A 26,365-nucleotide genomic window follows, 5' to 3' on the forward strand; every position below is an offset into this window, starting at 1 on the left:
GGGATTGTACCTTTATCGATGCTTAGTCTCAAAAAATAGCTATCTCATCATTGACCTTTCAACTTTCACCTTTGACCTTCCTTAAGCGAATAGGCTGGTACATGCCCTCTCAATGCTTGATACAGGATTCAGTATTTATTTCAGCCAAGTTATTTGTTAATCCTAAAATGCAGTGACTGAAAGTAAAGGGCAAAAGAGAAAACACAAAAAGGACGGACAAAGTGGCAACTAGCATAATGATGCTTGTAGAAAATATACCATAAACAAAAGGAAAGAGGTTTCAATATTTTTATTATTAAATGTTTAACTACAACAGACTTCCAGCTTAAATGTACAAGAATCTAAACAACTTGTAAGATAAATGTAAATATTTCTTAAAAATTATAACACGCAGCAAAATAAAACGTTCTAAATATTACAAAAGCAATAAATTACTATCACGGTACAACAAATGAAAATAGAGCTATCACAGGAATGATGAATACCCCCATACATTGCCTACATACAGTATGTTATTGACTGACTGGGGCAAATGTTGAAAAATTTCATTAAAGACGTGTGAGGATTTTGTCAATTTGATATAGTATATGCCACAACGTCAATCAAAAATCCCCAATATGGCAATGATGTTCACAAGCATGAAACTCAACATAGAGTCGGCTGCTCCTATTCAAGGACACAACTTTAAGGAAATTGTAAAACTTTTGGAGTCTTTTACTCCACAAATATTTGCCAACAGACTGACCAACATTGTATGGTGACTCCAATATTTTGGCCCCTTTGAACAAAGTTTGTGGGGTATGAAGACACTTAAAAAAAAAATCAATATGTTAAGTTTACATGTAGCTCAGGAAACAATTTCATAATTTTAAAGGTTTAATTGTATAGGTAACTGTAAAAATGTCCTTTAAAACAGTTGTAAATGATAAACTTGTGTAAATATCTATTAGTTATCTTAAAACTTTGCTTTTACAAAATCTATTATACCTTATCAGCTAAAATGTTAAAATTGTCACAAACAGCATAAAAACATGTTATCAAACTAGAATGAAAAAAAAATCAATAGAATATATTAATGTTCTTAATTTTGCTGAAAACAAATAGGACTTATGAGTTTAGCAGACAGGCATTTTATATAACTATAGGATCTTACAAGAGTTGCCATTTAACACACACATTAATATACCAGTAAGTGGTCAAAGGTGAGCTTTTGTGATCACCATTTGACCAGCAACCATTCATTGTCCACAAATAGTTCATTAGCGTCAACAAATCTGAACCAATCTTATTTAGACTTGGACATAATGCATATGGTAAGTTTGACAATCGGAAAAATCTGATCAAAAGGTTGTTAAATAAATGTATGTACCATTGTAACCACTCTATCACCCTCATCAATTCTAATCCTATTTAATATAAAAATGCATGATCATATAATCTCGGCCAAGTATTATTATTGAAAGAATCTGACCAGGAGTCAAGAATTATTTTCCATGATTTATCATATAAAACACCATTTTTAACATTGTTACCATTTTTAGTATCTTAAATATTTACCATTCCATATCCAATTTGAAATGAAATGTAAAACCATACAATCTCTGCCATGTTTGCCAAAGTTTATCATGGGCCGAACCTGACCAAATTCCTTGGCCAGAGTTTCTTGTATATGGTGAGCGATCCAGGGCCCGAAGGACACTCTTGTTTGTTTTAAATGGCAACGAATATAAGATTCTCTTTATCACATGACACATTCTTCATAATGAAGATGTTCTCAGTTTTCAGTAAAAAGTTTCATGCTTAATTAGTAGGGCAATTAACACAAATATCAAATTGTATGACTCTCGAGTCCTTGACTAGTGAAACATAAGAAAATATTTAGGGGTTTTGTAACACTCGAAACAAGCACCGTTATGACCTGATTATAAATTAATTGGAAGCAAATTTTCGGAATTAGTGTGGGTCAAAATGAATATTATTCTGGCAGTAAATCTAACAAATTTAACAAATATCTGACAAAAAACTAACAATAACATGACAAAAAACTCTGTAAGCCATTGAACTATTTTTGTATAATAATAGTTTAACATGACTAAAGGTAATATATAATCTGATCTAAATCTCCATGTACATACGATTATGATCATCAATCTCTAAACTGATAAGTGGACTTCTCTGAATGTTCATATTTATTAAAGTGATAATCTTATTCGAAACTAAAACATACCATAAATAAATTTGACAGTATAGTTGCTCTATACTTGTTTATTCAAGTAGTTGTTTGCCTTATGTAAACAAATCATCATTATAATTATCAATAAAAAATTAAACAACCCTTTTAAGTTAGGCCTTTTAAATGAACGTCATCCCAAAACCACTGTGTACAACTGTAAGTCCAGTCAGTTACTGATTGAAACATATTGTGTGACAATGCTGTTTACTATCCGGTAATAATGCTTGTCATTTTTCGTAATGTGTCAATTTAATATCAAGTGTAAACTAAATGCTGAAGAACAGATTTTAATATATGTTCAACTTAATTCTAAATAAGATTATCAATTTAAACTGCAAGCTAGTTACAGGTATCCACTTCCAAAATAAAATACATGTACAAGTTATAAAGCAATGGTCCTGGTAGCTTTTTTCATAACCAGTAAATGCAAGTTGAATAAACATTGGAGACAAACTAAATCCACTCACTTGATATCTGCTCCAAATTCATTTCAATATTTTACATTATTACCAACTTCAATAGCAAATGAAAATGCTATATCTAATTGTAAATAGTTCCTAAAAGAATTAAAGCAATGGGGTAATATCAGCTATATTCTCTGCAGATCTATCTATTACTTCCCGCCAGCACTTTCTTCCCGAATGAGCGCCAACGCCAACTTCTTGTAATCACCAGATAAGTCATCCTGGATATATATACATTTATCATTATTCAAAACTTTAATTGACCTTTGTACATGTGAAAGGGCAACATTCAAAAATTATTACAGAAAGAAAATATGAGATACATGTTAGTTAAGCAATATCGTATTATAGGGAGATCGTGTACATTTGTATTAGTAGCCTCTGATGCTCATAAACCTTGATGAACATGCATTCAACAAGTCTATGTTGTAAACCTTTACTGAAATTCATGTGCTGCATCAGGAATTTTCACCAATGTGTTATCACCATACTTTTAAGTAATATATAAAATTAATGATTGGGAGTGCAGGAGAGAATTTTCTTTTCAGTGAGTTTCCAAATCTATGTTTCTTACTTCATACTAAAAACCCTGTGACAGGATACAATTATAAACTAACATAACATAAAACAAAAACCTGATTCTAATGTACTTACAGCAATAAACATGCCAAGGGTCTGTTTAAACATTTTCTGGAATTCCTGTTTGATCTGCACCATGTCAACGGAGGCCCGTGAGGCAACAACGCGGCACAGAGTGTCGTCGTCTGTGCCCAGACCCTTCATAGACTTGTGAAGCTCGTTAGCAAAGTGGCCTGCCTTGCTCCTGATGCAGCGAACTGAAAAATGATGGTTTCATGCATGTTGAGTGTAACATAACTAATACAACAAAGGTACAGACTGTTGAATAAAATGTCACACATGTACCAAGTTTCATGTGAAAATCTTGAAAACCTTTTTAGTAAGGCTAAAATAAAGATCTTGCATGACTCGATCTTCCTTGAAAAATTACTCACACAACTTGACATATTTTATTCACAAAACAGACATAGAACCTAACCGTAACCGATCAATTTTGCTTTTGTAAGATTTCACTAACCTATAGACAACATGCTCTTCTTCAGATCTCCTGACATCTCATTCTTTATCGTATCTTCAATGTCTTTGTTGGCAATCTTGGCGTATTCCTGGAATGTGGCACGCAGTTGTGGGTAGCTTCTTGATGCTAGAATCACATTGAATCTGGCAAGGGAAATGGAGGTTATAATATAGAATATGTAGGGCACTTTATTTATTGCCAACGTTATCTTTACTAAGTGAAGGTAAAACATCTTGGAAAAAAATGAAGATTACGTTGATATATGTGTAATGCCTACTGCTAATGGTCAATACAAATAAGGCTTCTTTCCCACCAATCCTAGCAGTGTGGTTCTTTGAAAAATTTAAACAACGGTAGTTAGTACTCTATTTAACTTGTAACCGATCAGTTATACACATACCCATGGCAACAAATGCACAAAAGAAAACTTGTCACAGCTTTCTTTACAAACAATGATAAAAAATTCTTACCTTGATTCATCCGTGCCCCACTTCTTCTCCCCAGCATCGAACAGTGCCTGGGCATCCTGTTTGGCCTTCGTCCTATCAAACTCCAGTCCCTCCGGCCTGTTGGCCTGCAGACACGCCACCAATATACGCTTGTAGTCACCTGATGTGTCACCTATCACGTCCTTCTCCAGCTCTACATTGTATTCTGTTAAAGAAAAGTAATATTGATATTGAGGTTGTTATTGCTTTGATTAATCTGATATTAAATTGATTAAGTGGTGGGATTGGTCTCGTGGTATAGGTGTCCATCTCTCACCCAAGAGATTGTAGGTTCGATCCTCAACAGAGGTACTTTCACGCGGCCTCTCAAAATGGACACCAGGACTGGTTTCCATCCAGGAAACAGACTTGAGAGTGATTCTGTAAGCTATCAGCTTTCGTCACTATCAAGCTTAAAGAAATAAGTTTCAACTATCAAATTGATAATGCAGCTTTTATATATTTCTAAATGGACTTGAGGGGCACAATATAGAATTGCACTTGATAGATGCACAAAAGCAATGTATTAATTTCAATTAGTTTATCTCATTCTCAATAACAAACAAAAGATAGAATAATGAAATTTAATTTTCAATTCATAAATATTTTACAGGGCAAAACAAAAAGCATATTAGTGATATTTTGGTGCTTTTTTACTGGGGAATTGTGGTCATGAAGCCAAAAATTTAAAACCTTATTTATAAAGGCTTATGATTTTAGGATGCACAGTAAGTTTAAAATGGAAATCCCTAACTTGAAAATTGTATAAAGAACTAATGTTTTCTAAATTCTGTGTCAAGAAATCCCTTCGTTTTCAGTCTGGAAATTGACTTGATTAGCGTAAATTCTAACACCAGTCTATCTAAGCAGTCAAACACATTCACAATAAACTTACAGGCTTTATAATAAACTTACTGGCTTTATAGGCAGCCTTGATGTCAGTTAGTTGTTTGTTTGATCTTGTGCAGATAATCTCGGTTAGTACATCCTCATCCGTCCCCAAACCCTATAATAAAACAATAATGTCATTAATGTAGTCTTTATTGGAAATATGAGTTCATAACTTTTCTACAAAATTATATATTTGAGTAATGAATTGAACTTTTTTACTATTAAGTATGTCAGCCTGTGAAGCTTATTACTAAATGGCATTCTGGGCTGAGGCAAGCTTATTTGTATGTTTTCAGGAATAATGAAAAAATAAATAACAGTTTGAATCAGGCCTCTTAAATGCATTGAGTGACCAAACTTATTATGTGATAACGAAACTTGTGAACACAAATTTTAACTAAATATCAAAGTATCTTTGATTCACGTTAAGAGGAAAACATACACATTAAAATGTTGACAAGTTTCGTTTCAACGCTGCCCAATTTACCATTACTGCTTATAGGATTAGCTGATTGGCATTTCAAAATCACATGAATAAAAATAATCGGCAAAAAGCTTGAATAGAACAATATTTATTTAATCCTAAAATGAAATTGCACCTGAATTTGAAAAAAACCAAACACAAATGTGACAGGCATGGATAGTTTCTAACCTATAAATAAAATTAATGAATTGTACTACCTAGTTAAAATAGAAACAAACTTCTTTCATACTTACAGAGATAGCCTTATGCAAATTCATGGCATCAAAATCAGCCGATGACATACACAAGCCCACAGCAAGTTTCTCAAATCCTCCGCTAATCTCGCTCTTTAGTTCGGCAATCAGATCTTTACCGAACATGGTCTTGTATGAGCTTACGACTTGCTGCATTTGTTCGTTTGATCGGTAACCCAGGACCTTGATGATGGCAGCCTCGTCAGTGCCTGAAACATTGAAGAACAACAATTGTTAAGAAGCTTGTAAAAAATGATGGTAGGCCCCTCTTATTGCCATATTGTTACGCAAGAGTGTTATCTCCCTTTGTAAGGTAAACTGTAAAACCCACCATAATCCCAAACCCATTCGCATTCATCAGAGGTTTGATAATGATAAATGGTAAACATAGCATCAACACTCTGCTACGAGAATGCCCAAACCAAACTAGTAACATCAATCAAGCCTGAGAAGCCTTTTTATGAAGGGCGTACCCTAACCACGCGCTAACCGAACAACCTTGAAGACCACTGATGAAGGCTTATCTGTCTTGGGAAGTAGATCCAATACATCAGTATGAAACCCATGTTTTTAATGAGAAAATTGTACATTTAAACATTACGAGTTATAAAAGGGCTGCAGAGTTATTATTGATTTTTTTAAAACTCAAATCTTACATTCCATTGAATCGCTCATTTGCGTTTCCCAAAATAACTGCCTTATTTGAAATCATTTAGGAGTTGTTTTTTTAAACATGATTTTTCAACACAACAATTTGTATGAAATAAACAAGATATTTCCCTTCCTAAATAGTTTATTGTCCACTGAAATTCTTTGTAGGTACAAAGACTGGCTCTGTTATCATAATGGTCCCAGATCTTTTCCTAATTTGACAGTATTCTACCCCTTAAATGTCACTCATATCATCCCATCATAATCTCATATAGTACCTCACAGTCAGTCTCTACTCTCAGTTGTCTGTCCATTCAAAGATCTTACTGCAAAACTCAAACTGAAGTTGCTTCCTGAATTGCTTCTCAAATAGACACGGACCTAATCTATTTAACTGTTTATTTGAACTAATTTATCTTTGCTTGGTTGTGAATACAGCCACAAGCTTTGATATGAATCACTTTGTCGTCTGTTTTGTGGGTAGATACCAATACTAGTGTGTTTGAGGGGCTAAGAGATCTTACTGCTGCATACATGCCATATCCCCCGGCGGGGGGGGGAAAATCCCCCGGAATTTCGATCCATCCCCCGATCTCCCGGCGGGAGATAAAAATCCCCCGGAATTTAAATAAAAAAAAATAAAAAATTATTTTAGAAATTTTACATCAGGCAATCATGACAAAGTAAGTGAAACCACAGTATGTGAGTGAAACCGAATGTAAAGAGACAACTAACAACTCCTCAAGGGTGAAATGCCAAAAGGAAACTTTTACAACAAGTGATCAATTCATTTGTAGTAATTACCAAAGGCAAAGAAATATTACTATTTTGGAAGAAAGAAATCAATAATATTTATTCTATTCTCTTATTGTCTGAAAGTCTTTAAGCTGATAAAATTAAGCACAATTTTTTAAAAGACTTTGGAGGAAGGTAAATTTAATTTAATTGTCTCGAAAACATATTTTTCCCATGACATATTTTGTTCTGCAAGTGCATTACAGTATGACATGACAGTGTATCATAAGAATATGATAAATCATGACATAAAATAATTCTGTATAATGAAAAAGTTAAGAGGTTTTCAAAGCAAACTATATGTGAATACATTTTTTCGTACTTGCGTCTAAAAATACTTTAAAATTTCGCCAACTTAGACCTGCTAAAAAAATCCCCCTGAATACAACCCAAATCCCCCTGACTTTTCAGCCTTTTGAACAAATCCCCCTGAATGGTCTCCAGAAAATATGGCATGTATGCTGCTGGCAGGGCTCGAACCCAATACCTCTTGACACAAGACCACCACCCAATTCAACTGTTTCAGACAAATCCACTTGCACTCACCCCATCCTTTCATTGCCTTCTTGAGGACATCACAATCAGTCTCTGCATTAAAATTTTCTGCCGGAACAAGTGTGGGGTCTTCTTGTGGGGGCTCAGACTCCATACGTATATCTTCATCTAATTCTTCCTCGGTCTTCTGCTTCACTGCCTCAACAAAACCCTGGCCAGCTGTTGAAAGTTGGAGGTTTGTTTATTGTTAAAAAGTTAAATTTAAAGAGGCATTAAAAAAATGTTCAGGCTGTTTGCGGAAAATATCGTTTTAAATAATTATATGATCCACTGTCAAATGCTTAATTAAGTGCAAACAGCATCATCTAATAATGACTATGACAAAGTACTGTTAGAAAAACCTGAATCATGTAATGAACTTTTCACTATGCACAGGGTGTACAGTCACAACTTTATTTGTAGCTGATACACTTAGATGACATTTGTTCCGAAATTTCAACAAGGGAGGTAACTCATTCTTGGTGTGAAACAATGTGGATTTGCTTTTGACCTTGACTGACATTTACATCACAGATTTTGACCTTGACTGACATTTACATCATAGATTTTGACCTTGACTGACATTTACATCATAGATTTTGACCTTGACTGACATTTACATCATAGATTTTGACCTTGACTGACATTTACATCATAGATTTTGATGTTTTTATCAAGTCACTTTACTGTTTTAAACAATGAAAACATCTGAGTTGCAGTTTCCTTTACATACAGTAGCAACTTACATTTAGAAGAAGTGTCTGGGGGGTCTCCACCAACAACCAGTGCAAGAATGGCATCCCGGTAGTCACCTGATATGTCATCCTAGAAAACACATTCAGTTTTACATTTAAAGCAGTTTTATAACACAAGAACTTCCTAGCACACATGATTTATTGTCCTATAGCTTGGTGTTCATGTTATGTTTGTTGAAACAGTAGTATGTAATACAATGAGTATCATGCTGAGTTGAGTACAGGACAATCTAGGACCCAAGCGCTCATAACCTGATTTACTGGGTTGTTATTTTATTTAACAACAAAACTTTTTACACAAAAATAAGCATACAATCAATTATTTCAAAAAAAGATTTTCTCAAATGACACATCAGATCTAACAGTTATGATATCTCAGTTATAAACAGTTTTTATTCAGGGACATTTAAATGCATTTAAAATTGAAAACAGTTACAGAAAAGGTTATATGACAATTGATTATACAGATGTTTTTAAGCTAAATGGTGATGACTAGTTTTCACATTTTGAGTACCACTAGCCCACTTTCACCCTAGGTGAGGGTAAGACACCAGTACCTCTCTCACACTCAGTAAGAAGATCATAAACACCTACAGCTATGTACTGTTCCAATGTCTGACTGGTGAGTGTCTGGAATTCTCCCTTAATTTGCACCATGTCAATCTCACACCGAGATACGACCACGCGCACGAGTGTATCGTCGTCTGTGCCGATCCCTTTCATTGTCTTCTGGAGCTGTCGCGCAAAGTGGCTGAACTTGTTCTTCACACATCTCACTAAAAAGTATTTGCTTGATCATCTATATAATTGCAATATAATAATGCTTAATTATCCACATCTTTTTACCAGTGTTGTATTGAGATCAATTGCAATTTATTTTTTCATTACAAGAGTTTCTCTCAAATATATCTAGAAACTTATCTCAGTATCTTTGCAAGTACTTGCAAGTATCACATAAGAGTTTTGCTCAATTCTAATGTTATGAAAATGCCAGATTAACACTTAAGGCTGAATTTTTCAAAACACCGAAATAAATTAAAATTCATACACAATTGTAAACTAAATGTCAGATCACACTAAGTGAAATATAAATATAGAATGTCTAACCAATGCTGAAAGGAGAGGAAGGTGTTATCAGGAGAAAATAAAGATTTCCGTAAACCAGTCAGGGCACCTACCCACAGTAAGCATCCCTCGTAACAGGTCTCCAGACATCTCGCTCTTAAGTGCTTCCTCGATCTCTTTCTTTGAAACATTCTTGTATTCCTCGAAAGTTGCCCTTAACTGAGGGTAGCTGCGTGTCACAAGAATGGTGTTGAACTTGGACTCGTCTGTTCCCCACTTTTTCTCTCCTGCCTTAAAAACATTTTTTTTTTCACATCAAACTATACCTTCTATTTTTTCGTTGATCTCCTTGATACTTGTTAACATTTTAATACAAATTATTAACCAAGCTATCAATTTCCAATACTAACATCCAGGCAATAACTACCTACCTGGTACAGGTCTTTAGCATCTTGTTTCGCCTTGTTTCGGTCAACCTCACTACTATCACTCCTGTTAGCCTGTACCAGAGAGACAAGGAGTTTCTTGAAGTGGCCAGACGTGTCCGATATAATATCTTTCTCCAAATCACGGTTAAACTCTGCAAAAAAGATGGACAAAAAGTTAAGTACTGCTAGTGCTATACTTAAATCAATACTGTTTGGCTGGACAAGGAGTGTGTTAAGTGTGTCTGACATAATGTCTTTAAGTATTGACACAAACAATGTCAAAACACTACTTCTAAGTTTTGCAACTGAAAGTTTACAAGTCATGCAAACAGTCAATTAATTTTGATACTCATTATTTTCAAATATTTAAAGACACTTAAAAACCTGATTTTCAAGGATATTTTAAATCTAGATGAAGGTAATTAAAACATATTTCTATGAACAATAATAATGCTTCCTTAGGGCTATTCCAATAAAACATATAACCCCCATGGGGAAGGCAATTATTTAAATAGTGTACAGGTGGGTGTCTTTTTTTGCTAATTTGGACCCTGAAAGGGTAAATTTGCTTCTGTAGGGGGGTGGTATATTTTAAAAGTGCCTTGCCCCTGGGGGTTATGTGTTTAAAACTGTAAATGGAATAGCCTATATACTTATTCTAAAAAATTTAGGGTAAATACATTTCTAGTACTTGAACTCACTTTCTTTGTACACCCGTATCACCTCCTTGAGCTGGGCATTAGACCGTGTACAGAGGACCTCAATGAGCACATCTTCGTCCGTTCCGAGGCCCTTCATGGCCTTTCTCAGCTGGTAGGCATCATACTCAGCCGGAGCCATCAGAAGGGCCTTAATTGTGTCCAGAAAATGACCACTCAGGTCTCCCTTCACATCCTCTATCAAATCCTGGAAAATGTTCAGAAAGAAAGGTTTGTTGTTTGGATGAAAACTTTTTTTTTTTAAATGCTGTTTTTATCATCTTTCTAGATAGTCTACTACTATAACGCTAATAACTACTAAAAAATTTTTAAACAGGATCCAGATCTGTAATTGTTTTTAACAGGCTAAAGTTATAGAAAATATCTTTATAATCTATGTTTGGTATATAAAATGAAATTTAAGCGAGTAAATTTGCTGAATGAAATACGATTTTTTAAATTTTTACTGCCTGTGCCTTTCCAATTTGAAAAATAAGCGCAGTAAGTCCCAAATTTTGGAAAGTAAGAGCATATTTATTTTACTCATAAATGATTTTTCTGCTTTCTGTACACATTTTGCCTTTTCTAACACACTGCTCAATGAGTTCAGACCATTAGTGCACTTTTCAGTGAGAAGGGAAACGCAGCTGATATTCGGCATTAACATTAAACAAAGCAAATCAAGAGTAACCCTGACATTAGTCAATGATGAAATGACTCACCTTTCCAAACATGGTCTTGTATGTGGAGACGATCTCTTGTCTCTGAGTGTTGGAGCGGTAGCAGACAACATTTATGATAGCCTCCTCGTCAGTACCCAAACCCTTCATTGCCTTGTGGAGAACCTCCGCATCCTGCTCAGCGTTAAACTTAGCATACGCCTTAACTGTGCCCTCTTGCTGTAAGACAAAAACATCATGATTATTTACTGGGATAGGGCTTAGCAGTGTTTTTCATTTATAATCATTTCATCATGGACTTGTGGAGAACTTCTGCCTCCTGCTCAGCATTAAACTTCGATGTGCCCTGTAACGTAAGACAAAATTAACCTGCTATTTAAAGGAACTGGGCTTTAAACATCCCTTTATTTCCTTGTGGAGAACCTATGCATCTAACTATAATTCTAGACATTTGAGGCGAGTTTATATAAATCTTTGAAATGGTTTCTATGTCAATGACTGTATTATAATACAGATTGATAATTGGATCTTGGGACTGTTTCTACAAGAGCATTTTATACCTTATTACAGTTATTTTCAACATTATAAAGCATTGCATGTATAAGTATAAACGCAAGGTATCTTACGTTCAAGTTCTCCGTCTCCATAGCAAAGAATGGGTCCTTCTCCGGTGTTGGAGGTTTCTTGGGCTTTGGTTTTGGGGGCTCTTCTTTTTTCTTTTCTTCCTTCTTGGGCTTAGGTGGCTCAACTTTCTTCTTCTTCTCAACCTTTGGGGGTTTACGAACAGACCCTCCTGTAAGGCAAGAGATGGTCAGTAAAAAAAGTTCCATGTAATCATAATGCACATAACAATAAAAACAATGAAATAAACAAGCTTCCTAGCATTATTTTTCATACTAACATGTTCATTGTTAAACAATAGTAAACATATATTTTTTTATCTTGTTTTTAACAAGTCGTAACAAGATTACATTTTTCATTCTTGTTGGTAAAATAATGATGCTACTCAAGACTTTGGTTTTGTGTTGTGGGGGAAACATACTTGCCCGGCTTGGTGCTGGGCACCAACCAAACATTCATACACACAGATTAAAATCTCAAGATATCATGGTGGAGAGCAGGAGCATTTGAATATGCAGAGCCAAATTTCAATATGATGTCTTAGACGTCAACCTAATACACTGCTTAAGTGTGCTAAGGAACACCCGTTAAGTTACAGCACAATCTATTTGATACATGTACTTAAGGTCTTTTTATTGAAATGCAGTTTACCCCAAAAACAAGGTTACATCTGGGAATTTATTTTGTTAACCAGAACCATCCTTACAGCCCCATGACAATAACTCACGTGGTATTCCTGGTTTTGCAACAACAAGTCTAAGCTCATAGCAGTCCTGCTCATCTTTGAAGTTGGCTTCCAAAACCTGACAAGATAATTAAACATGCATTATTGCATTATCTTCTCAAAGTCAGTATAAAGAAACATATGTGTTTAAACTTAAAAAATCAAAACCATCTTCAGAGTTCAATAAGGCGAAAAAATGGCTATGGTACTTCGCGAATTTTAAGCATAATACTTACAATAATTGTCAGCAAACATTGTAGCAATGCCAAAAATCATGTAATTACTCAAATAACTACAAAGGTATTGACATACTGAGTAACTACTTTTAAATCACCAGCAGCCAAGTGTATAGAACTGGTTTACTCTTTGGTTTGGATTAAGTAAGCTAAAATATTATTTGATTGATCAATACGGTATGATATTGTACATAATAATTAACAATCTCATTATCAAAATGCCTTTATTAGCACACTTACCAAAAGATGACTTATATTGTATACATTGGCTGCTGTAGAATGAGTATGACACAATAAGAAAAGGCAACAAACCTTGCCCATCTTTGGTTCGGATATTGGGTGTCTGAAGTCCTTATGGTTGTTGGCAAAGTCAATAAGATGTGCGTAGATATGGAGAAGGTTCCCCTTGTAGTCACCTGAAGATGAATTGTGTGTCTGTTAGTGACTATATATACTTAAATCACATAGAGAACTCCTACATTTTGCAGATAATTGGTTTGGATATTGCATGTCAAAGTCCTTATGGTTGTTGGCAAAGTTGATGAGATGTGCGTAGATATAAGGAAGGTTCCCCTTGTAGTCACCTGAAGATGATTGTTGTGTTAAGCAACATGTCCAGCCATCGAAATCACATTTGAGTTCAATAGATAGCAGACACTGTAATTACGATGTTTATATGACATACTGATTGGTTATAATCTACTAGTTGCTACACATAAAATAGAGGTGCATCTCTTTTGCATCTAGATGTGCACCTCTAATTTAAAGGTGAAGGTCAGAATAATTTTCAACTAAATTAAGAAATATCTCAAACTTCAATTTTTGTCAATTTCAAGTCACTGGCCTAAGAACCCAACTCATTTTGACCTGTAAGTGAGACCTTGACCTTTGAGCTACAGGCCTGAGTCTACTTGAGATTCCTATCATGTATGGTAAGAATGCAGAAAGCACAGTGTATAGTCCTAATAACAACTCATTTTGACATCAGTGACCTTGACCTTTGAGGTACAAAACGTGGACTTGTGCGCAACATGCCACCTCTTAATGATAAACATTTGCTTCAACTTCCTTAAAAATGCTATAATACATTGTAAAGATAATGCCTGGAGAAGCTACAGTCCTATAAACAATAATCACTTCAACCTTGAAGGAAAATTGACCTCTAAGTGTGACCTTGATCTTTGAGGTAAAAACCTGGGTCTTGAGCACCACAAGCCACCTAATCATTGTAAATTCATAACAAGTTTCATGAAAATCCTATAATGCATGGTAAAGATACTGCCAGTGCAATGTTTAGTCTGGACCTGAGTCCTATCAACAGAACTCATTTTGACATTTAGCCTTTAAGTGTGACCTTAGAGGTACAGTCCTGGGACTTGTATGCCACTATCTTGGTCAACATTCAAGTCAAGTTTTCAGGTAATCTGTTAATGATGTGTTTAGAGGTGGCCCAGACAAGGTACAGTCCTATTTACAGTAAAAGGGCATGACATGTCAATATATGAGAAACTGTATAAGCCTTGAGTTTTATCCTTGTGAATTAGGTAAGAAGCCGTGTAGTTACCTAGTGAATGAAACAAGAACATACTGACAGCAAGAAACTCAACATTACATGCAGCCATTGTGTTTAGTTTGACAATATTGATCCATTTGTTTGATTCATTTTTATCTGGTCTATTTCAAACAAAAGTTTTTGGAGTTGTCATAACTTTGGTGTCCTTGACATTATTTACTGCAGCATCATGTAAAAAACTTCACCATTGGCCACAGCTTAAATATGTTCTGCTTCAATATATTCAAAAGAAGAGTAGGGTACACATGTTGCCAGAGACAATAGACACATGTATACAGCAAGGCCCATAACTCTGGCTCTATCAAATGTTAAATAATGTCCCTTGTTCAACTGACAAAAACAGAGGAAGGTTGGCGTTAGGTTCCCATGCTGTTTTGTTTATCATTCTGACTTACTGGTGTTAGTTATTGTTTACACTTTTTACACATTTTAGCTTCTACACATTTTTTTATTAACTACTGATTTCAATCGGACTGATGTTAGAAAATGTCAAGGAATTACTAATAAGCAATACCAGGCTAAGGCTCACAAATACTGTGTCTGCATTATCTCTGAATTATTGCCTGATTCTGTGATTTAGCAGCAAGACAAAACAATATTGTTTCAAACTTTATTGACTCTTCTACTTTTACAGTGAGCAAAATGTACTTCAGAGATGAGCAAACACAGTATTTAATGGATGAGATAACAAGATTTGAACATGATTTTGATTGTTAGCCCTAATTTGACAAACATGAACAGTCGCTAATTGCAATACATGAACAAAATGATAAATAATAAAAAATCCATTACCGGTAAATTGAAAAAAACGTTATTTGGTTACATAATTTTTTTACAAGATAAATAACATCCAGACAACAAAAATACATGTAAATAAATAACAATAAGTATTATGCAATAAAATACATTAAATGTAAATATAACACCATATAAATATAAATTAATATAATGTTAATATTAAATTTTTCACAAGTAACAATACAGGATGAGATAATGCCTTCCAATGCTAGTTTTGAATAAGTCATTTATTCATGTCATTATTTATGAAACGTTAAAATGATTATGTTTATAAAAATATGACAAACACATTAAAATCTACTTGCAGGGTTAGGGTTAGGGTTAACCCTATGACACTTACTTGAACTAAAAAGAAAAAAATACATGCTGTTTCCATGCAAAAAGAAATTAAAATGAAATGAACTATCTGCATGCCTAAAACTTGCGTACACAAACAATCAAACATTTCAAAAGCTCTACACTTCAAAAATTCTGAATATGTAAGCTGAAAAAAATCCTTCGGGAAAATTGATACAGATTTGAACATTTCAGGCCTTTTTAATGCACCTAATGAGCAACTTATAACAGATTTAGAATTGAAATCATCTGACAATTCAATTCACCACTTAAATACAAAGTCATCATTATTTTGACCAAGTACATTTCTACCAGGCCTGCCTCCTATCATTAGACGGGACATATCAGCCCATGTGACCCTACCTCCTCCGGGGCTGACAGGGTTCAGTGGGGGATCCTTCCACACGGGCACCTCAATTTTCTGAGGCTCTGGAGGTGGAGGAGGGGCCTCAACTGCAGGCTGGGGCGGAGGCTGACGACTTCGCATCATGTTTTTCAGGTCGCCAACTGTCACATGTTTGGTGTTTGGGTTGCAATTCTGTAAAAAAAGAATGACTGTAATCATATATGACTCTATAGTAATAAATGTTACTAATATTTTTGTATTATAAACAATTAAATTTCCTTTCTAAATCAACCCTGAAATATAAACCATATCAACAATTTAAAAATAATCAGGTAACAATGTACAGTCTGATTCTGTACCTGTTTGAAAATACAGTAAACATATACATATCTTATCAAACTTTATAGAAAAGCAAGATGGGCCTATTTTACTGTGTTTTTTACCCATTTCTCCCAGGCGAAATTTTCTCACTAACCTGGACCATGTTTTCAGTGAGGTAGCCATACTGTGTTGTGTATGGGTTGCACAGGTTAGGCTGACCAAAATTTACGGCCCCGGGTGTCCCACCCTGCACGAAAGGGGGTGGGGCACCTCCCCACACATTTATCTGAGTCCCTGAGTAGTTGGTCGGGTTAAAGGGACCATCAGGAATTGGCGGGTTTGGATGTGCTGGAATACAGATAAAACAGTACAAATAAATATATTCTACTAATTACATAAATATTTAGCACACTGTTTTTATGATATTGCATGTAAGAATGTTCATTATATAGTACTTATAGAGAAATTATCAAAACGTCTTAAAAGTCTTTTTTATATGTCTTGCATAATGTACCTAAACACAAGAATATTAAATATATATGTAATATTTCATTGCTGAATTTGAATAAGGGAAGATGATTTGTATGGCCACATACTATTCTCTCCAAATGCCCCTGAGTTTAATGACTGCGTAATCCCAGCACTCGCCCAAGCTTCTTTCGGTGCTCGACCGGGTGACTTTGATCTTGACCTTGAACGTAGAGTGCGTGTGGGCGATTTGCTCTGAAAAAATTGTAAAGCAGTTAAATTTAAGTTGTGCAATCAGAGCATAACCAGCAATTTGAACCAAGATTCTGTCCTGGTTCTCTATAATGAATTGAACATTCAAATTTGAAAGTAAAGTCAGATTCAGAACAGTGAAGTGTTCATTTTATTACTATGAACAACAGTTTCTGTAGAACAGCCTTACACATAGATTTATCTAACACAGAGTTAAAGAGAAAAAGATTACATGTGACTTGAAAATAGAAGCTGCATGCTCTACAGGGTTACTAATCTGCTCTCAAAATTCACTATATGATACAAAAAAAATCATTAGTTTTTATGTTAATCAACAATTGTTTGAGATGATGACCATGACAATTTATCCTGTGGTATACACACACTGATGACCCTTGTTTACCTTTTTCTTGGGTTTGCTTTTCTTCTTGGATTTGCTGGAATTGCTGCTTCTTAGAGTGGAATCTGTCAGCCCCCAGCCATCAGAGTCATACATGTCAGAGGAGTCATGGTCAGATGAAGACGATGCAGAAGTTGAGGTGACAGGGATGGGGCTTGCGTTGATCTTGCCAATGTCATCTACATTGTATGTTCGTGTGATCACATCACTCTCTCTCCCATCTCTGCAAATGGATGGTTGATTAAAAACACAGGTAATGTGTAACATAATGGTATGTGACAATGCCTGAATGGTATGGTAATATGGTTATACTTTATTCATGATGTATGGTAATAATTAAATCTTTCATCACCTAACTTGAAATTAGGAGGATTTGGATCATAACTTGACAGACAGTTTTTTTACCAACCTGGAAACAGCAATGGCTTTTAAAACTCTTTTTCCATCTTTCAGAGTAAATGGGTCTGTGTATCTGTGAGTAACAACGCGCCCACCAATTTTACGTTGACGTGGATTAGGCTTGGCTCCATCTGCTGTGAAGTATATTTTCGTATGTGGTGTTTCTGAAAAGAAAATATCAAACATGATCTTGAAATTTGTTAAATAATTGGCATTTGTTTTTGTTTTTTAAATCTCAATTGCAAGTTTAATGCTTGTTTTAGTGAGCTTTAAGTAATGAAGATTAAATGTATTACCCATATATACTTTAGTATTTACTTTTATTCTTATGATTAACCAGCTCTTAATTTCCAATATTTTTAGTATTTTTAAAATATCAAAAACAAATAGTGTTACATCAACACCTGTATGCATTAAAAGACGTACCACAGACTATTTCTATGAGTGTTGAGGTGTCAACATGTGTTGATGACTGGCCGTATATGGGCCTCCGAAGAGGGGTGACGGTAGGGGGACAAACTGCCCCAGCACTAGGCATGACTTCTCTGAAAAAAGAATATATATAATGATAAATAAAACAGATAATACTGGTCAGTATAACCTCGTATAAATAATGTGAATACATGTTTATAAATCTTGAGCTGTCAATGTTATGGGACTGCTACATTAAGTTCTACACAGATTAAGAGTTAAAAACACATGCAATTTGATGATGGCATTAGAAAATACACATGTATATATATGACAGTTCCAGAAAAAGCACAGCGCTCTCAATGTCATTGATGTTATATATATTTAACCTGAGGATTACAATAAAACACACTGATACATGGTTTTAATGTCATTTTCAGCACTAACATTGTTAAAAAGAGAAAGAAATGGCCAGAAAATTCACATCTATAAAAGTGCAGTATAACTTAATGTATAAATATATTTTCCTTTATACTGGTTACATATATGAAACTGCAATTTATGGAGAACATTTGCCTGGACAACATTCTTCGGAGTATGCAGCATACTCCGAAGAATGTTTTCCTGGCAAAAGTTCTCCATAAATATACATGTACACACACTCATAAAAAAATATGTGAATGTACTATTGTCTTCATGACACAGTTAGTGGATATTTTGTGTGTGATTTCATGAATGGTGTTATTTTTAAGGTATAAAACTTCTGGAGACTATTGTTTGGTAAGTGCTAGCAAGATGTATATATAAAAAGCCTTAGACTGTAAGTAGGACTGAGTACCGGTTCTCGTATCAAATTAGTTTAATAATGATATGATATGATACTCAGCGTTATTAGACAGTGGGTTATTTAATAAACTTGGGTCAAACTGCTTATGTAAAACTGCATTTTGTGCTTATAGAATTTTTTTGCAGTGAAACATGTTGTTTAAAAGACATAATTATAACTGATGAAGTATATATATACTATATGATATGTTGTCCTATCTAAATACACCAATTTTGTTATTTCATATTTATTTGATAAACATTATTGATGACGTTAAGTGGACATTTGGAAGTCGACTTAATGCTTCCATAGTTGCCACATATATTAAAAAACAACAACACATGAGCATTATCCTAACACAATTGTAAATCAATATGACCCTAATAAATCAAGATGTCATTATTTGTTTTAACGATTTTAGAAATAACATTTTTTTTTCTTGTGAGTAATGAACAATTGGTACTCTAAATTGTTGTAATAAAAAACTTTCTTCGATTTATTCAATATGTATTATGTGTCAAAATTGATGTCGAAACATGTTTAAACAGTCCTCACTCAGAGTAAAAAGTCTGCGAATTCAAAATTATATGCCATAATGACACTTTATTTCTTATGACAATCCACTGATCCGTGTAATTCAACACATTATATTGTATGAATTTAAAATATTTTAATAACATTTTACCTGTGTGTATCTTCAAATTAAAATTGTTTACAAGATGTTTGTTGTTGTCAAGATATGCCATTACAAAACCTCCGCATTGAAGAGCTCGCGCACCTGCACAACCGCGGTGCGGGGTGATACAGGAATCCAGTGGATGGAAATCCACTCAAAACGTGAAATCCACTCAGAACTCAGTCATTTTAATTGATTATTATTATTTTTTGTATACCTATTTGAAAGTGCCTCATGAAGGGTTTATATTTTAAATTTTATTGAAATTTGTCAAAAAATGAAGAAGTAAGAGCCATTTTTCGAAAATTGATCGGAAATCGAAGATTGACCTTGAAATTCATGATGCAGAGACACGAATCAAATTTGAACGAGTACATCGTACCAGCAAATTCGAAGGGGGTAAAACTCGTCCTATAGTCGCTAAGTTTCACTTCTATGGTGACAAGATGGAGGTGAAACAACGTGTACGCGATAAGCAGGCGTTCTCACACCATGGTCAAACCCTTCCAATCAGAGTCAGCGATCAGTTTCCGAAAGCAGTCCAAGAGCGCCGTAGGAAGTTGATTCCATACCTCGTGCAGGCCCGTAACGCGCATAAACAAACTGTCTTAGCATATGACACTCTATATATCGATAACCAGAGGTTCACAGCTGATCATCTCCCCCCCCCCCCAGGCCCAGTACCGGAACTCCCGCCGCGGCATCCCAGGAACCAGGCTGCTGCCCGCCAAGCGGGATACCGTCCACCACCGTCTAGTAATAGTGCTCCACGTGCGGCCGCTGTTCAGTATAACGCGCCCAACCCGGGACTGGCGGCACTCCCCGACACGGACCCAGGTACTCTGGCGGACCGGAATCAAGCGCCGGGACTCCAAGACGGTACCCAGAGCAACACGGATTCAGCGTAGGACAGCTGTGAGAAGCAGCTCAGCTTTCTAGTTTGGAATGTTAACGGTTTATGTTCAAAACTTGATGATAATGACTTTCTAGATATTATATTAAAGTATGACGTATTGTTACTTACTGAAACTTGGAATCATAAACACAAAAATGTTAATATAGAAAATTACGAAGTTTTCTCCTGTCCGAGACCAAAATATAATAAAAAAGCCAAACGTTATAGTGGGGGTGTCGTCATATATTATAAAACTAAATTTAGTGGTCATATAGAGTTAATTAATTTAGATGAAAAAGGAATTGTTTGGATAAAGCTAAAAACACATAATTTGGATCATTAAATGATATATATATATGTTGTTGCTATATACCGCCTGAGGACTCTAGTGTATATAAAAAACGAAATTTTCCATTATTTGAGTTCGATTTTTTTGATAAGCTTAAGATGATATCCGTCTTTATTCCCAATTAGGTGATATTATAGTTTGTGGTGACTTAAATGCTAGAGTAGGTCAAAGATTAGATTCTGTTGAAAATATTAATCTTCACCGTTATGTTGATTTGCTTGAAGATAATGACGTACCCGTTGGTTTACCGTTACGACAATCATTTGATGAATCGTCAAATAATTTTGGAAATAAATTATTATCACTGTGCAAGCAATCTAGTTTATACATTATGAATGGTCGTATTGAACCTGGGCATTTTACTTGCTATAATCTAATCCGTAATAATATATCAGCAAGTGTTGTTGACTATGTTATATGCAATAGTAATCTGTATTCGTTGTTTAATAACATGGTTGTTAAACAGTTATCAGAATTTTCGGACCATTGTCCTATTTCGTTTGCGTTACAGTTGAACTATAACAGTATGTGTAATAATGTCCAAGATGTTGTGTACGATAAAATTGTATGGGAAAATTGTAACGTAGACTCTTTGAATGATGCTTTAGACAATAGCAAAATTCACGTTGATAAATTAGTAAATGATTTACTTTCAAATACTATAAATGTTACGACGTGTATAGATAACATGTCAGATATTATATTTGATATTTCGTCCCGTCTTCATGGTCGACAATTCTATAATAACTCATCTAAACCTAAAAAAGTTAAAAAGTCGGGCTGGTTCAATGGTAACTGTAAACGATATAAAGATGAGTTCTACAGATGTAAACGTTTATTTAATTCAAACCCGACTGCTGAAAATAAGATTATATTTTTAAATGCTCGCAGATTGTATTGTAAAACTAAACGGTCTGCAAAGTATGATTTTTACAACAGAGAAAAACAGACGTTATCTTTGTTAAGTAAACAGAATCCACTTAAATTCTGGAAATATATTAAGAAATATAAAAAGGCAAAAAGTGCTAATTCTATTGAGATAGAAATCAATGAATTTTTTGATCATTTTACGAATGTATCCAATTCCCCGCATCCTAGCACTTTTGGTGATGAGGATGACGATTATTCAAATGAAGAAGTGAATATTGAAATGTTAGATTGTCCGTTTTCCGTTGAGGAAATATGCAAAACTATATCCATGTTAAACAGACATAAAAGTGCTGATATCACAAACAATGTTGCTGATTTTTTATTGATAGCAAAAATTTTATTGCACCATATTTAGTTCAATTATTTAACCATATTTATGATACGGGCGAATACCCTGAGTCGTGGACAAAGGGCATAATTGTTCCAATCTTTAAGAAAGGAGATAGAACCGATCCCTCCAACTATCGTGGTATCACTCTTGTCAATATAATGGCTAAAATATTTTCTCTTACTCTACGTAATAGAATAAATGATTGGTGTGAAAATGGAAATATTTTTAATGACACACAATTCGGATTTAGAGATAACCACAGCACTTCAGATTGTATATTTATATTGCATAATATTATTCAGAAGGTTTTAATGAATAAATCAAAATTGTATTGTGCCTTCATTGATTATGAAAAGGCATTTGATACAGTTAATCACGAGGCTTTATGGATAAAACTATTAAAATCTGGTGTGAGTTTCAAAATGTTAAGAATGATCAAATCAATATATATGAATGTCAAATCGTGTGTACGCAACTGTAGAAATATCTGATTTTTTTATGTTTCTCTTGGTGTAAAACAAGGTGAACCACTTTCTCCATTATTATTTATTTTATTTATCAATGATATTAGTGAGTCGATTGATTTTGAAAACTTAACCGCTAAAGATATAGAAATGTTGTCTATATATATGTTGCTGTTTGCAGATGATATTGCTCTTTTCACTACGGACCCCAATAGCTTGCAAGCATTGTTAGATAATGTTTATATTTATTCTCATAAATGGGGTCTGAAAATTAATGTAAATAAGACAAAAGTGTGTATATTTGAAAAACGTAAATCCAGACACATGTTTGTGTGGACAGTGAACGGTGAAATCATTAACCGTGTTGACTCATTTACATATCTTGGAATTAAATTCCATTACACTGGGAATATGAAATATGTTGTACAAACATTGCATGAACAAGCACTCAAAGCCTATCATAGTCTATTGTCTATATTTAGCAAAGTTCATCTGGATGTTAAATCTAAACTAAAACTATTTGATTCACTCATTTCCCCCATTCTGATGTATGGCTCTGAAATATGGGGCATTTATAATTATAAAGAAGTTGATAGATTACATCTTAAATTTTGCAAACACCTGCTGGGTGTCAAACCTCAGACTTCTAGTGCAGCAGTTCTTGGAGAACTGGGTAGATATCCATTGTTTGTTAAATGTAAGGAACGTGCACTAAGGTATTGGTTAAAAATAATGAAAAATACTGATAACCCTATATATATGTTTTATTCAGAACAGTTACAAGTTGTACACTTAAATAGAAATAATTCTTGGGCTTTTGCTTTAAAAACATTGTTAGACAACATGGGATTCAGTGATACCTTCACAGCTTTCAATAATGATGTTAATTACTTACCTCTGTTCAAACAAAGATTGTATGACCAGTATAAACAGGAGTGGAACACAACTGTAGCTAGCCAGTCAAAACTAGATTTTTATAGACTATTTAAAAGTGAGCTTAAATTTGAAAAATATATTGATGTTATTAATAATGATTATATTAGAAAAGAAATGTCGAAATTACGTTTGTGTTCTCACTCATTGGAAATTGAAACGGGCAGATATCTAAATATTGATAGAAATGCTAGACTTTGTAAATGTTGTAATTTAGAGTAGTAGAATCCGAATACCATTTTATTTTATGCTGCCCACTTTATCGTAATTTAAGACTAAAATATTGTATAAATGTAGCATTCCCGACTATACAAAAGTTTATTAAGTTAATGTCGTGTGAAAAACCAAAAACAATTAGAAATGTTTCTAAATATATTCATCATGCTATGCTAAATAGACAAGAACAGCTTAATAATATACCTGCTTCTTAACTTTTGCTTAATATCTATCTATATGTTCTTTAAAAACATATACTCCTTATAACTATATATGTAATTGTGTTGTAAAAAATATCATTCGGCCGTCTGTACAATGTTAAATATGTTTAATGGCCAAAGGTATTGTTATATGCCGATTTGTCAATAAACTTTGAAGTTTGAAGTTTGGTATAATTATTCATATATATAAGCATAAAGGAGACGTGTCTGACCCGGCCAATTATCGCCCAATAACGCTGCTTAGTTGCTTCGGGAAGTTATTTACATTGATACTTAATAATAGACTTTTGAAATTTGTTGAAAAACATGATCTGATAGGTAAATTTCAAGCTAGTTTCAGACCTACGTTGTCGACAGTTGATAATATGTTCGTATTAAAAATGTTTATTGATTATCAGTTGTAAATGGCTTGATTATTACAAAACACGACGGTGATCAAAGATTAATAGATTTCTTAAAATTGTTTGTACTGGTGTATGCTGACGATACAATTATTATATCTGAAAGTACTAACGATTTACAAAATGCTTTACATGTCTATGGAAATTATTTTAACGAAAATAGACTCACAGTCAATACGTCAAAAACCAAAATTCTTATTTTTTCCAGAGATAGATTGCCTAGATACGAGTTCACTCTTTGTAATGCTAATATTGATGTAGTGTCTGAATATAAATATCTAGGAGTGATATTTGGTAGAAGTGGTTCATTTTGCAAAGCTAAAGAACATATTGCAAAGCAAGCAACAAATGCCATGTTTAGTCTATTAAAAAAGCAAAAACATTATGTCTATCTATTGACCTACAGATTGATTTGTTTAAGAAAATTGTAAAACCAATTTTATTATATGGATGTGAAGTGTGGGGCTACGGAAATAATCATATTTTAGAAAAAATACAGTTGAATTTTTTGAAGTATGTACTAAACATTAAAAGCAGTACACCAAACTGTATGGTATATGGCGAAACCGGTGTAAAGCCATTGCAAATAGATATTGATACTCAAATGATCAGTTATTGGTCAATGCTTATAGTCCCACACTGTACAAAACTTCCAGTATCTGTTTATTATGTTATGCTTAGTAGATATATGTATGACAATAGAATTAGAAACAATGAATTTCAATGGATAAAACATATACGAAATATATTCATTAAATGTGGTATGAATAATATTTGGGAAAGCCATGAGTTCCCAAACACATTATGGCTTAAAAGGTCCGTTCACATGAAATTATCCGATCTATTCAAAAACGAGTGGTATTCTACTTTACATACGTCAAGAAAATGTTATAGCTATAGACTGTTTAAAGAGAATTTTGAATTCGAAGAATATTTAGTTAAAACACCTGCTAAGTTTTTGAAATATTTAGTAAAATTCAGAACAAGAAATAATAGACTACCAATTGAAGTAGGAAGCTGGAACAATATAGAACTGAATGATAGAAAATGCGAACTTCGTGATAAAAACAGATTGGTGATGAATTTCATTATTTATTGGAATGTAGCTATTTTGCCGAATATAGAATAAGATTTATTGACAGACAATTATACCGATATCCTAATGTTTTGAAATTTAAGGATATTATAATATCAATCCCAATGATGATATAAAATTCATAAAATTATGTAAATTCCTCAAGTGTATTGTTAACAAATTTAGTATAAGAATGTTACACTATGTTCTCCTCCACATATATTTATATATGTTTGATATTAAAGTTTCAATAGTATAAACAATATTCACATTTAGAAAATCTGTATTATTATGTCTGGAATATATTTTGTAATGCCTCATTATGTTGTATTGTATATGTACTCATGCTCTTTTTGTCATGTACTTATGACATGACTGATGTTAAAATAAACTTGGAAACTTGGAAACAATATGTAAACAATAAAATTTATCTTTTTATTATATTGAATGAATTTCACTTCTCGAAAACTGGATATCACTTCGATTTCCGATCAATTTTTTGAAAAATTGCTCTTACTTCTTCATTTTTTGACAAATTTCAAAAAAACATTTGAAATATAAACCCTTCATGAGGCACTTTCCAATATGTATACAAAAAATAATAAGTATTAATTAAAATGAATGAGTTCTGAGTACGTGAAATCAACTGTATTCCTGTATCACCCTGT

The 26,365-nt window shown here is 33.9% G+C and overlaps 1 protein-coding gene across 1 annotated transcript; it reads right to left on the reverse strand.

Annotated features, from left to right (window-relative positions):
• Positions 1-280: 280 nt before the first annotated feature.
• On the reverse strand, positions 281-19,998 carry LOC128236087 (annexin A6-like). Its single transcript, XM_052950934.1, has 23 exons — positions 19,892-19,998; positions 18,396-18,514; positions 17,980-18,133; positions 17,574-17,793; positions 17,047-17,173; positions 16,605-16,798; positions 16,147-16,321; positions 13,389-13,492; positions 12,844-12,919; positions 12,122-12,288; positions 11,538-11,714; positions 10,819-11,023; positions 10,121-10,269; positions 9,803-9,980; positions 9,219-9,400; positions 8,616-8,694; positions 7,882-8,049; positions 5,890-6,098; positions 5,197-5,287; positions 4,264-4,447; positions 3,794-3,936; positions 3,352-3,533; positions 281-2,918 (listed from the first exon to the last, which is right to left on the reverse strand). Exons 2-23 carry the CDS (start codon positions 18,505-18,507, stop codon positions 2,847-2,849), a joined length of 3,348 nt encoding a protein of 1,115 aa, XP_052806894.1. The 5' UTR covers positions 18,508-18,514; positions 19,892-19,998; the 3' UTR covers positions 281-2,846.
• Between the last annotated feature and the right edge of the window lie 6,367 nt (positions 19,999-26,365).

The sequence above is a fragment of the Mya arenaria genome, chromosome 5, assembly GCF_026914265.1.
Source record: "Mya arenaria isolate MELC-2E11 chromosome 5, ASM2691426v1".
NCBI lineage: Eukaryota > Metazoa > Mollusca > Bivalvia > Myida > Myidae > Mya > Mya arenaria.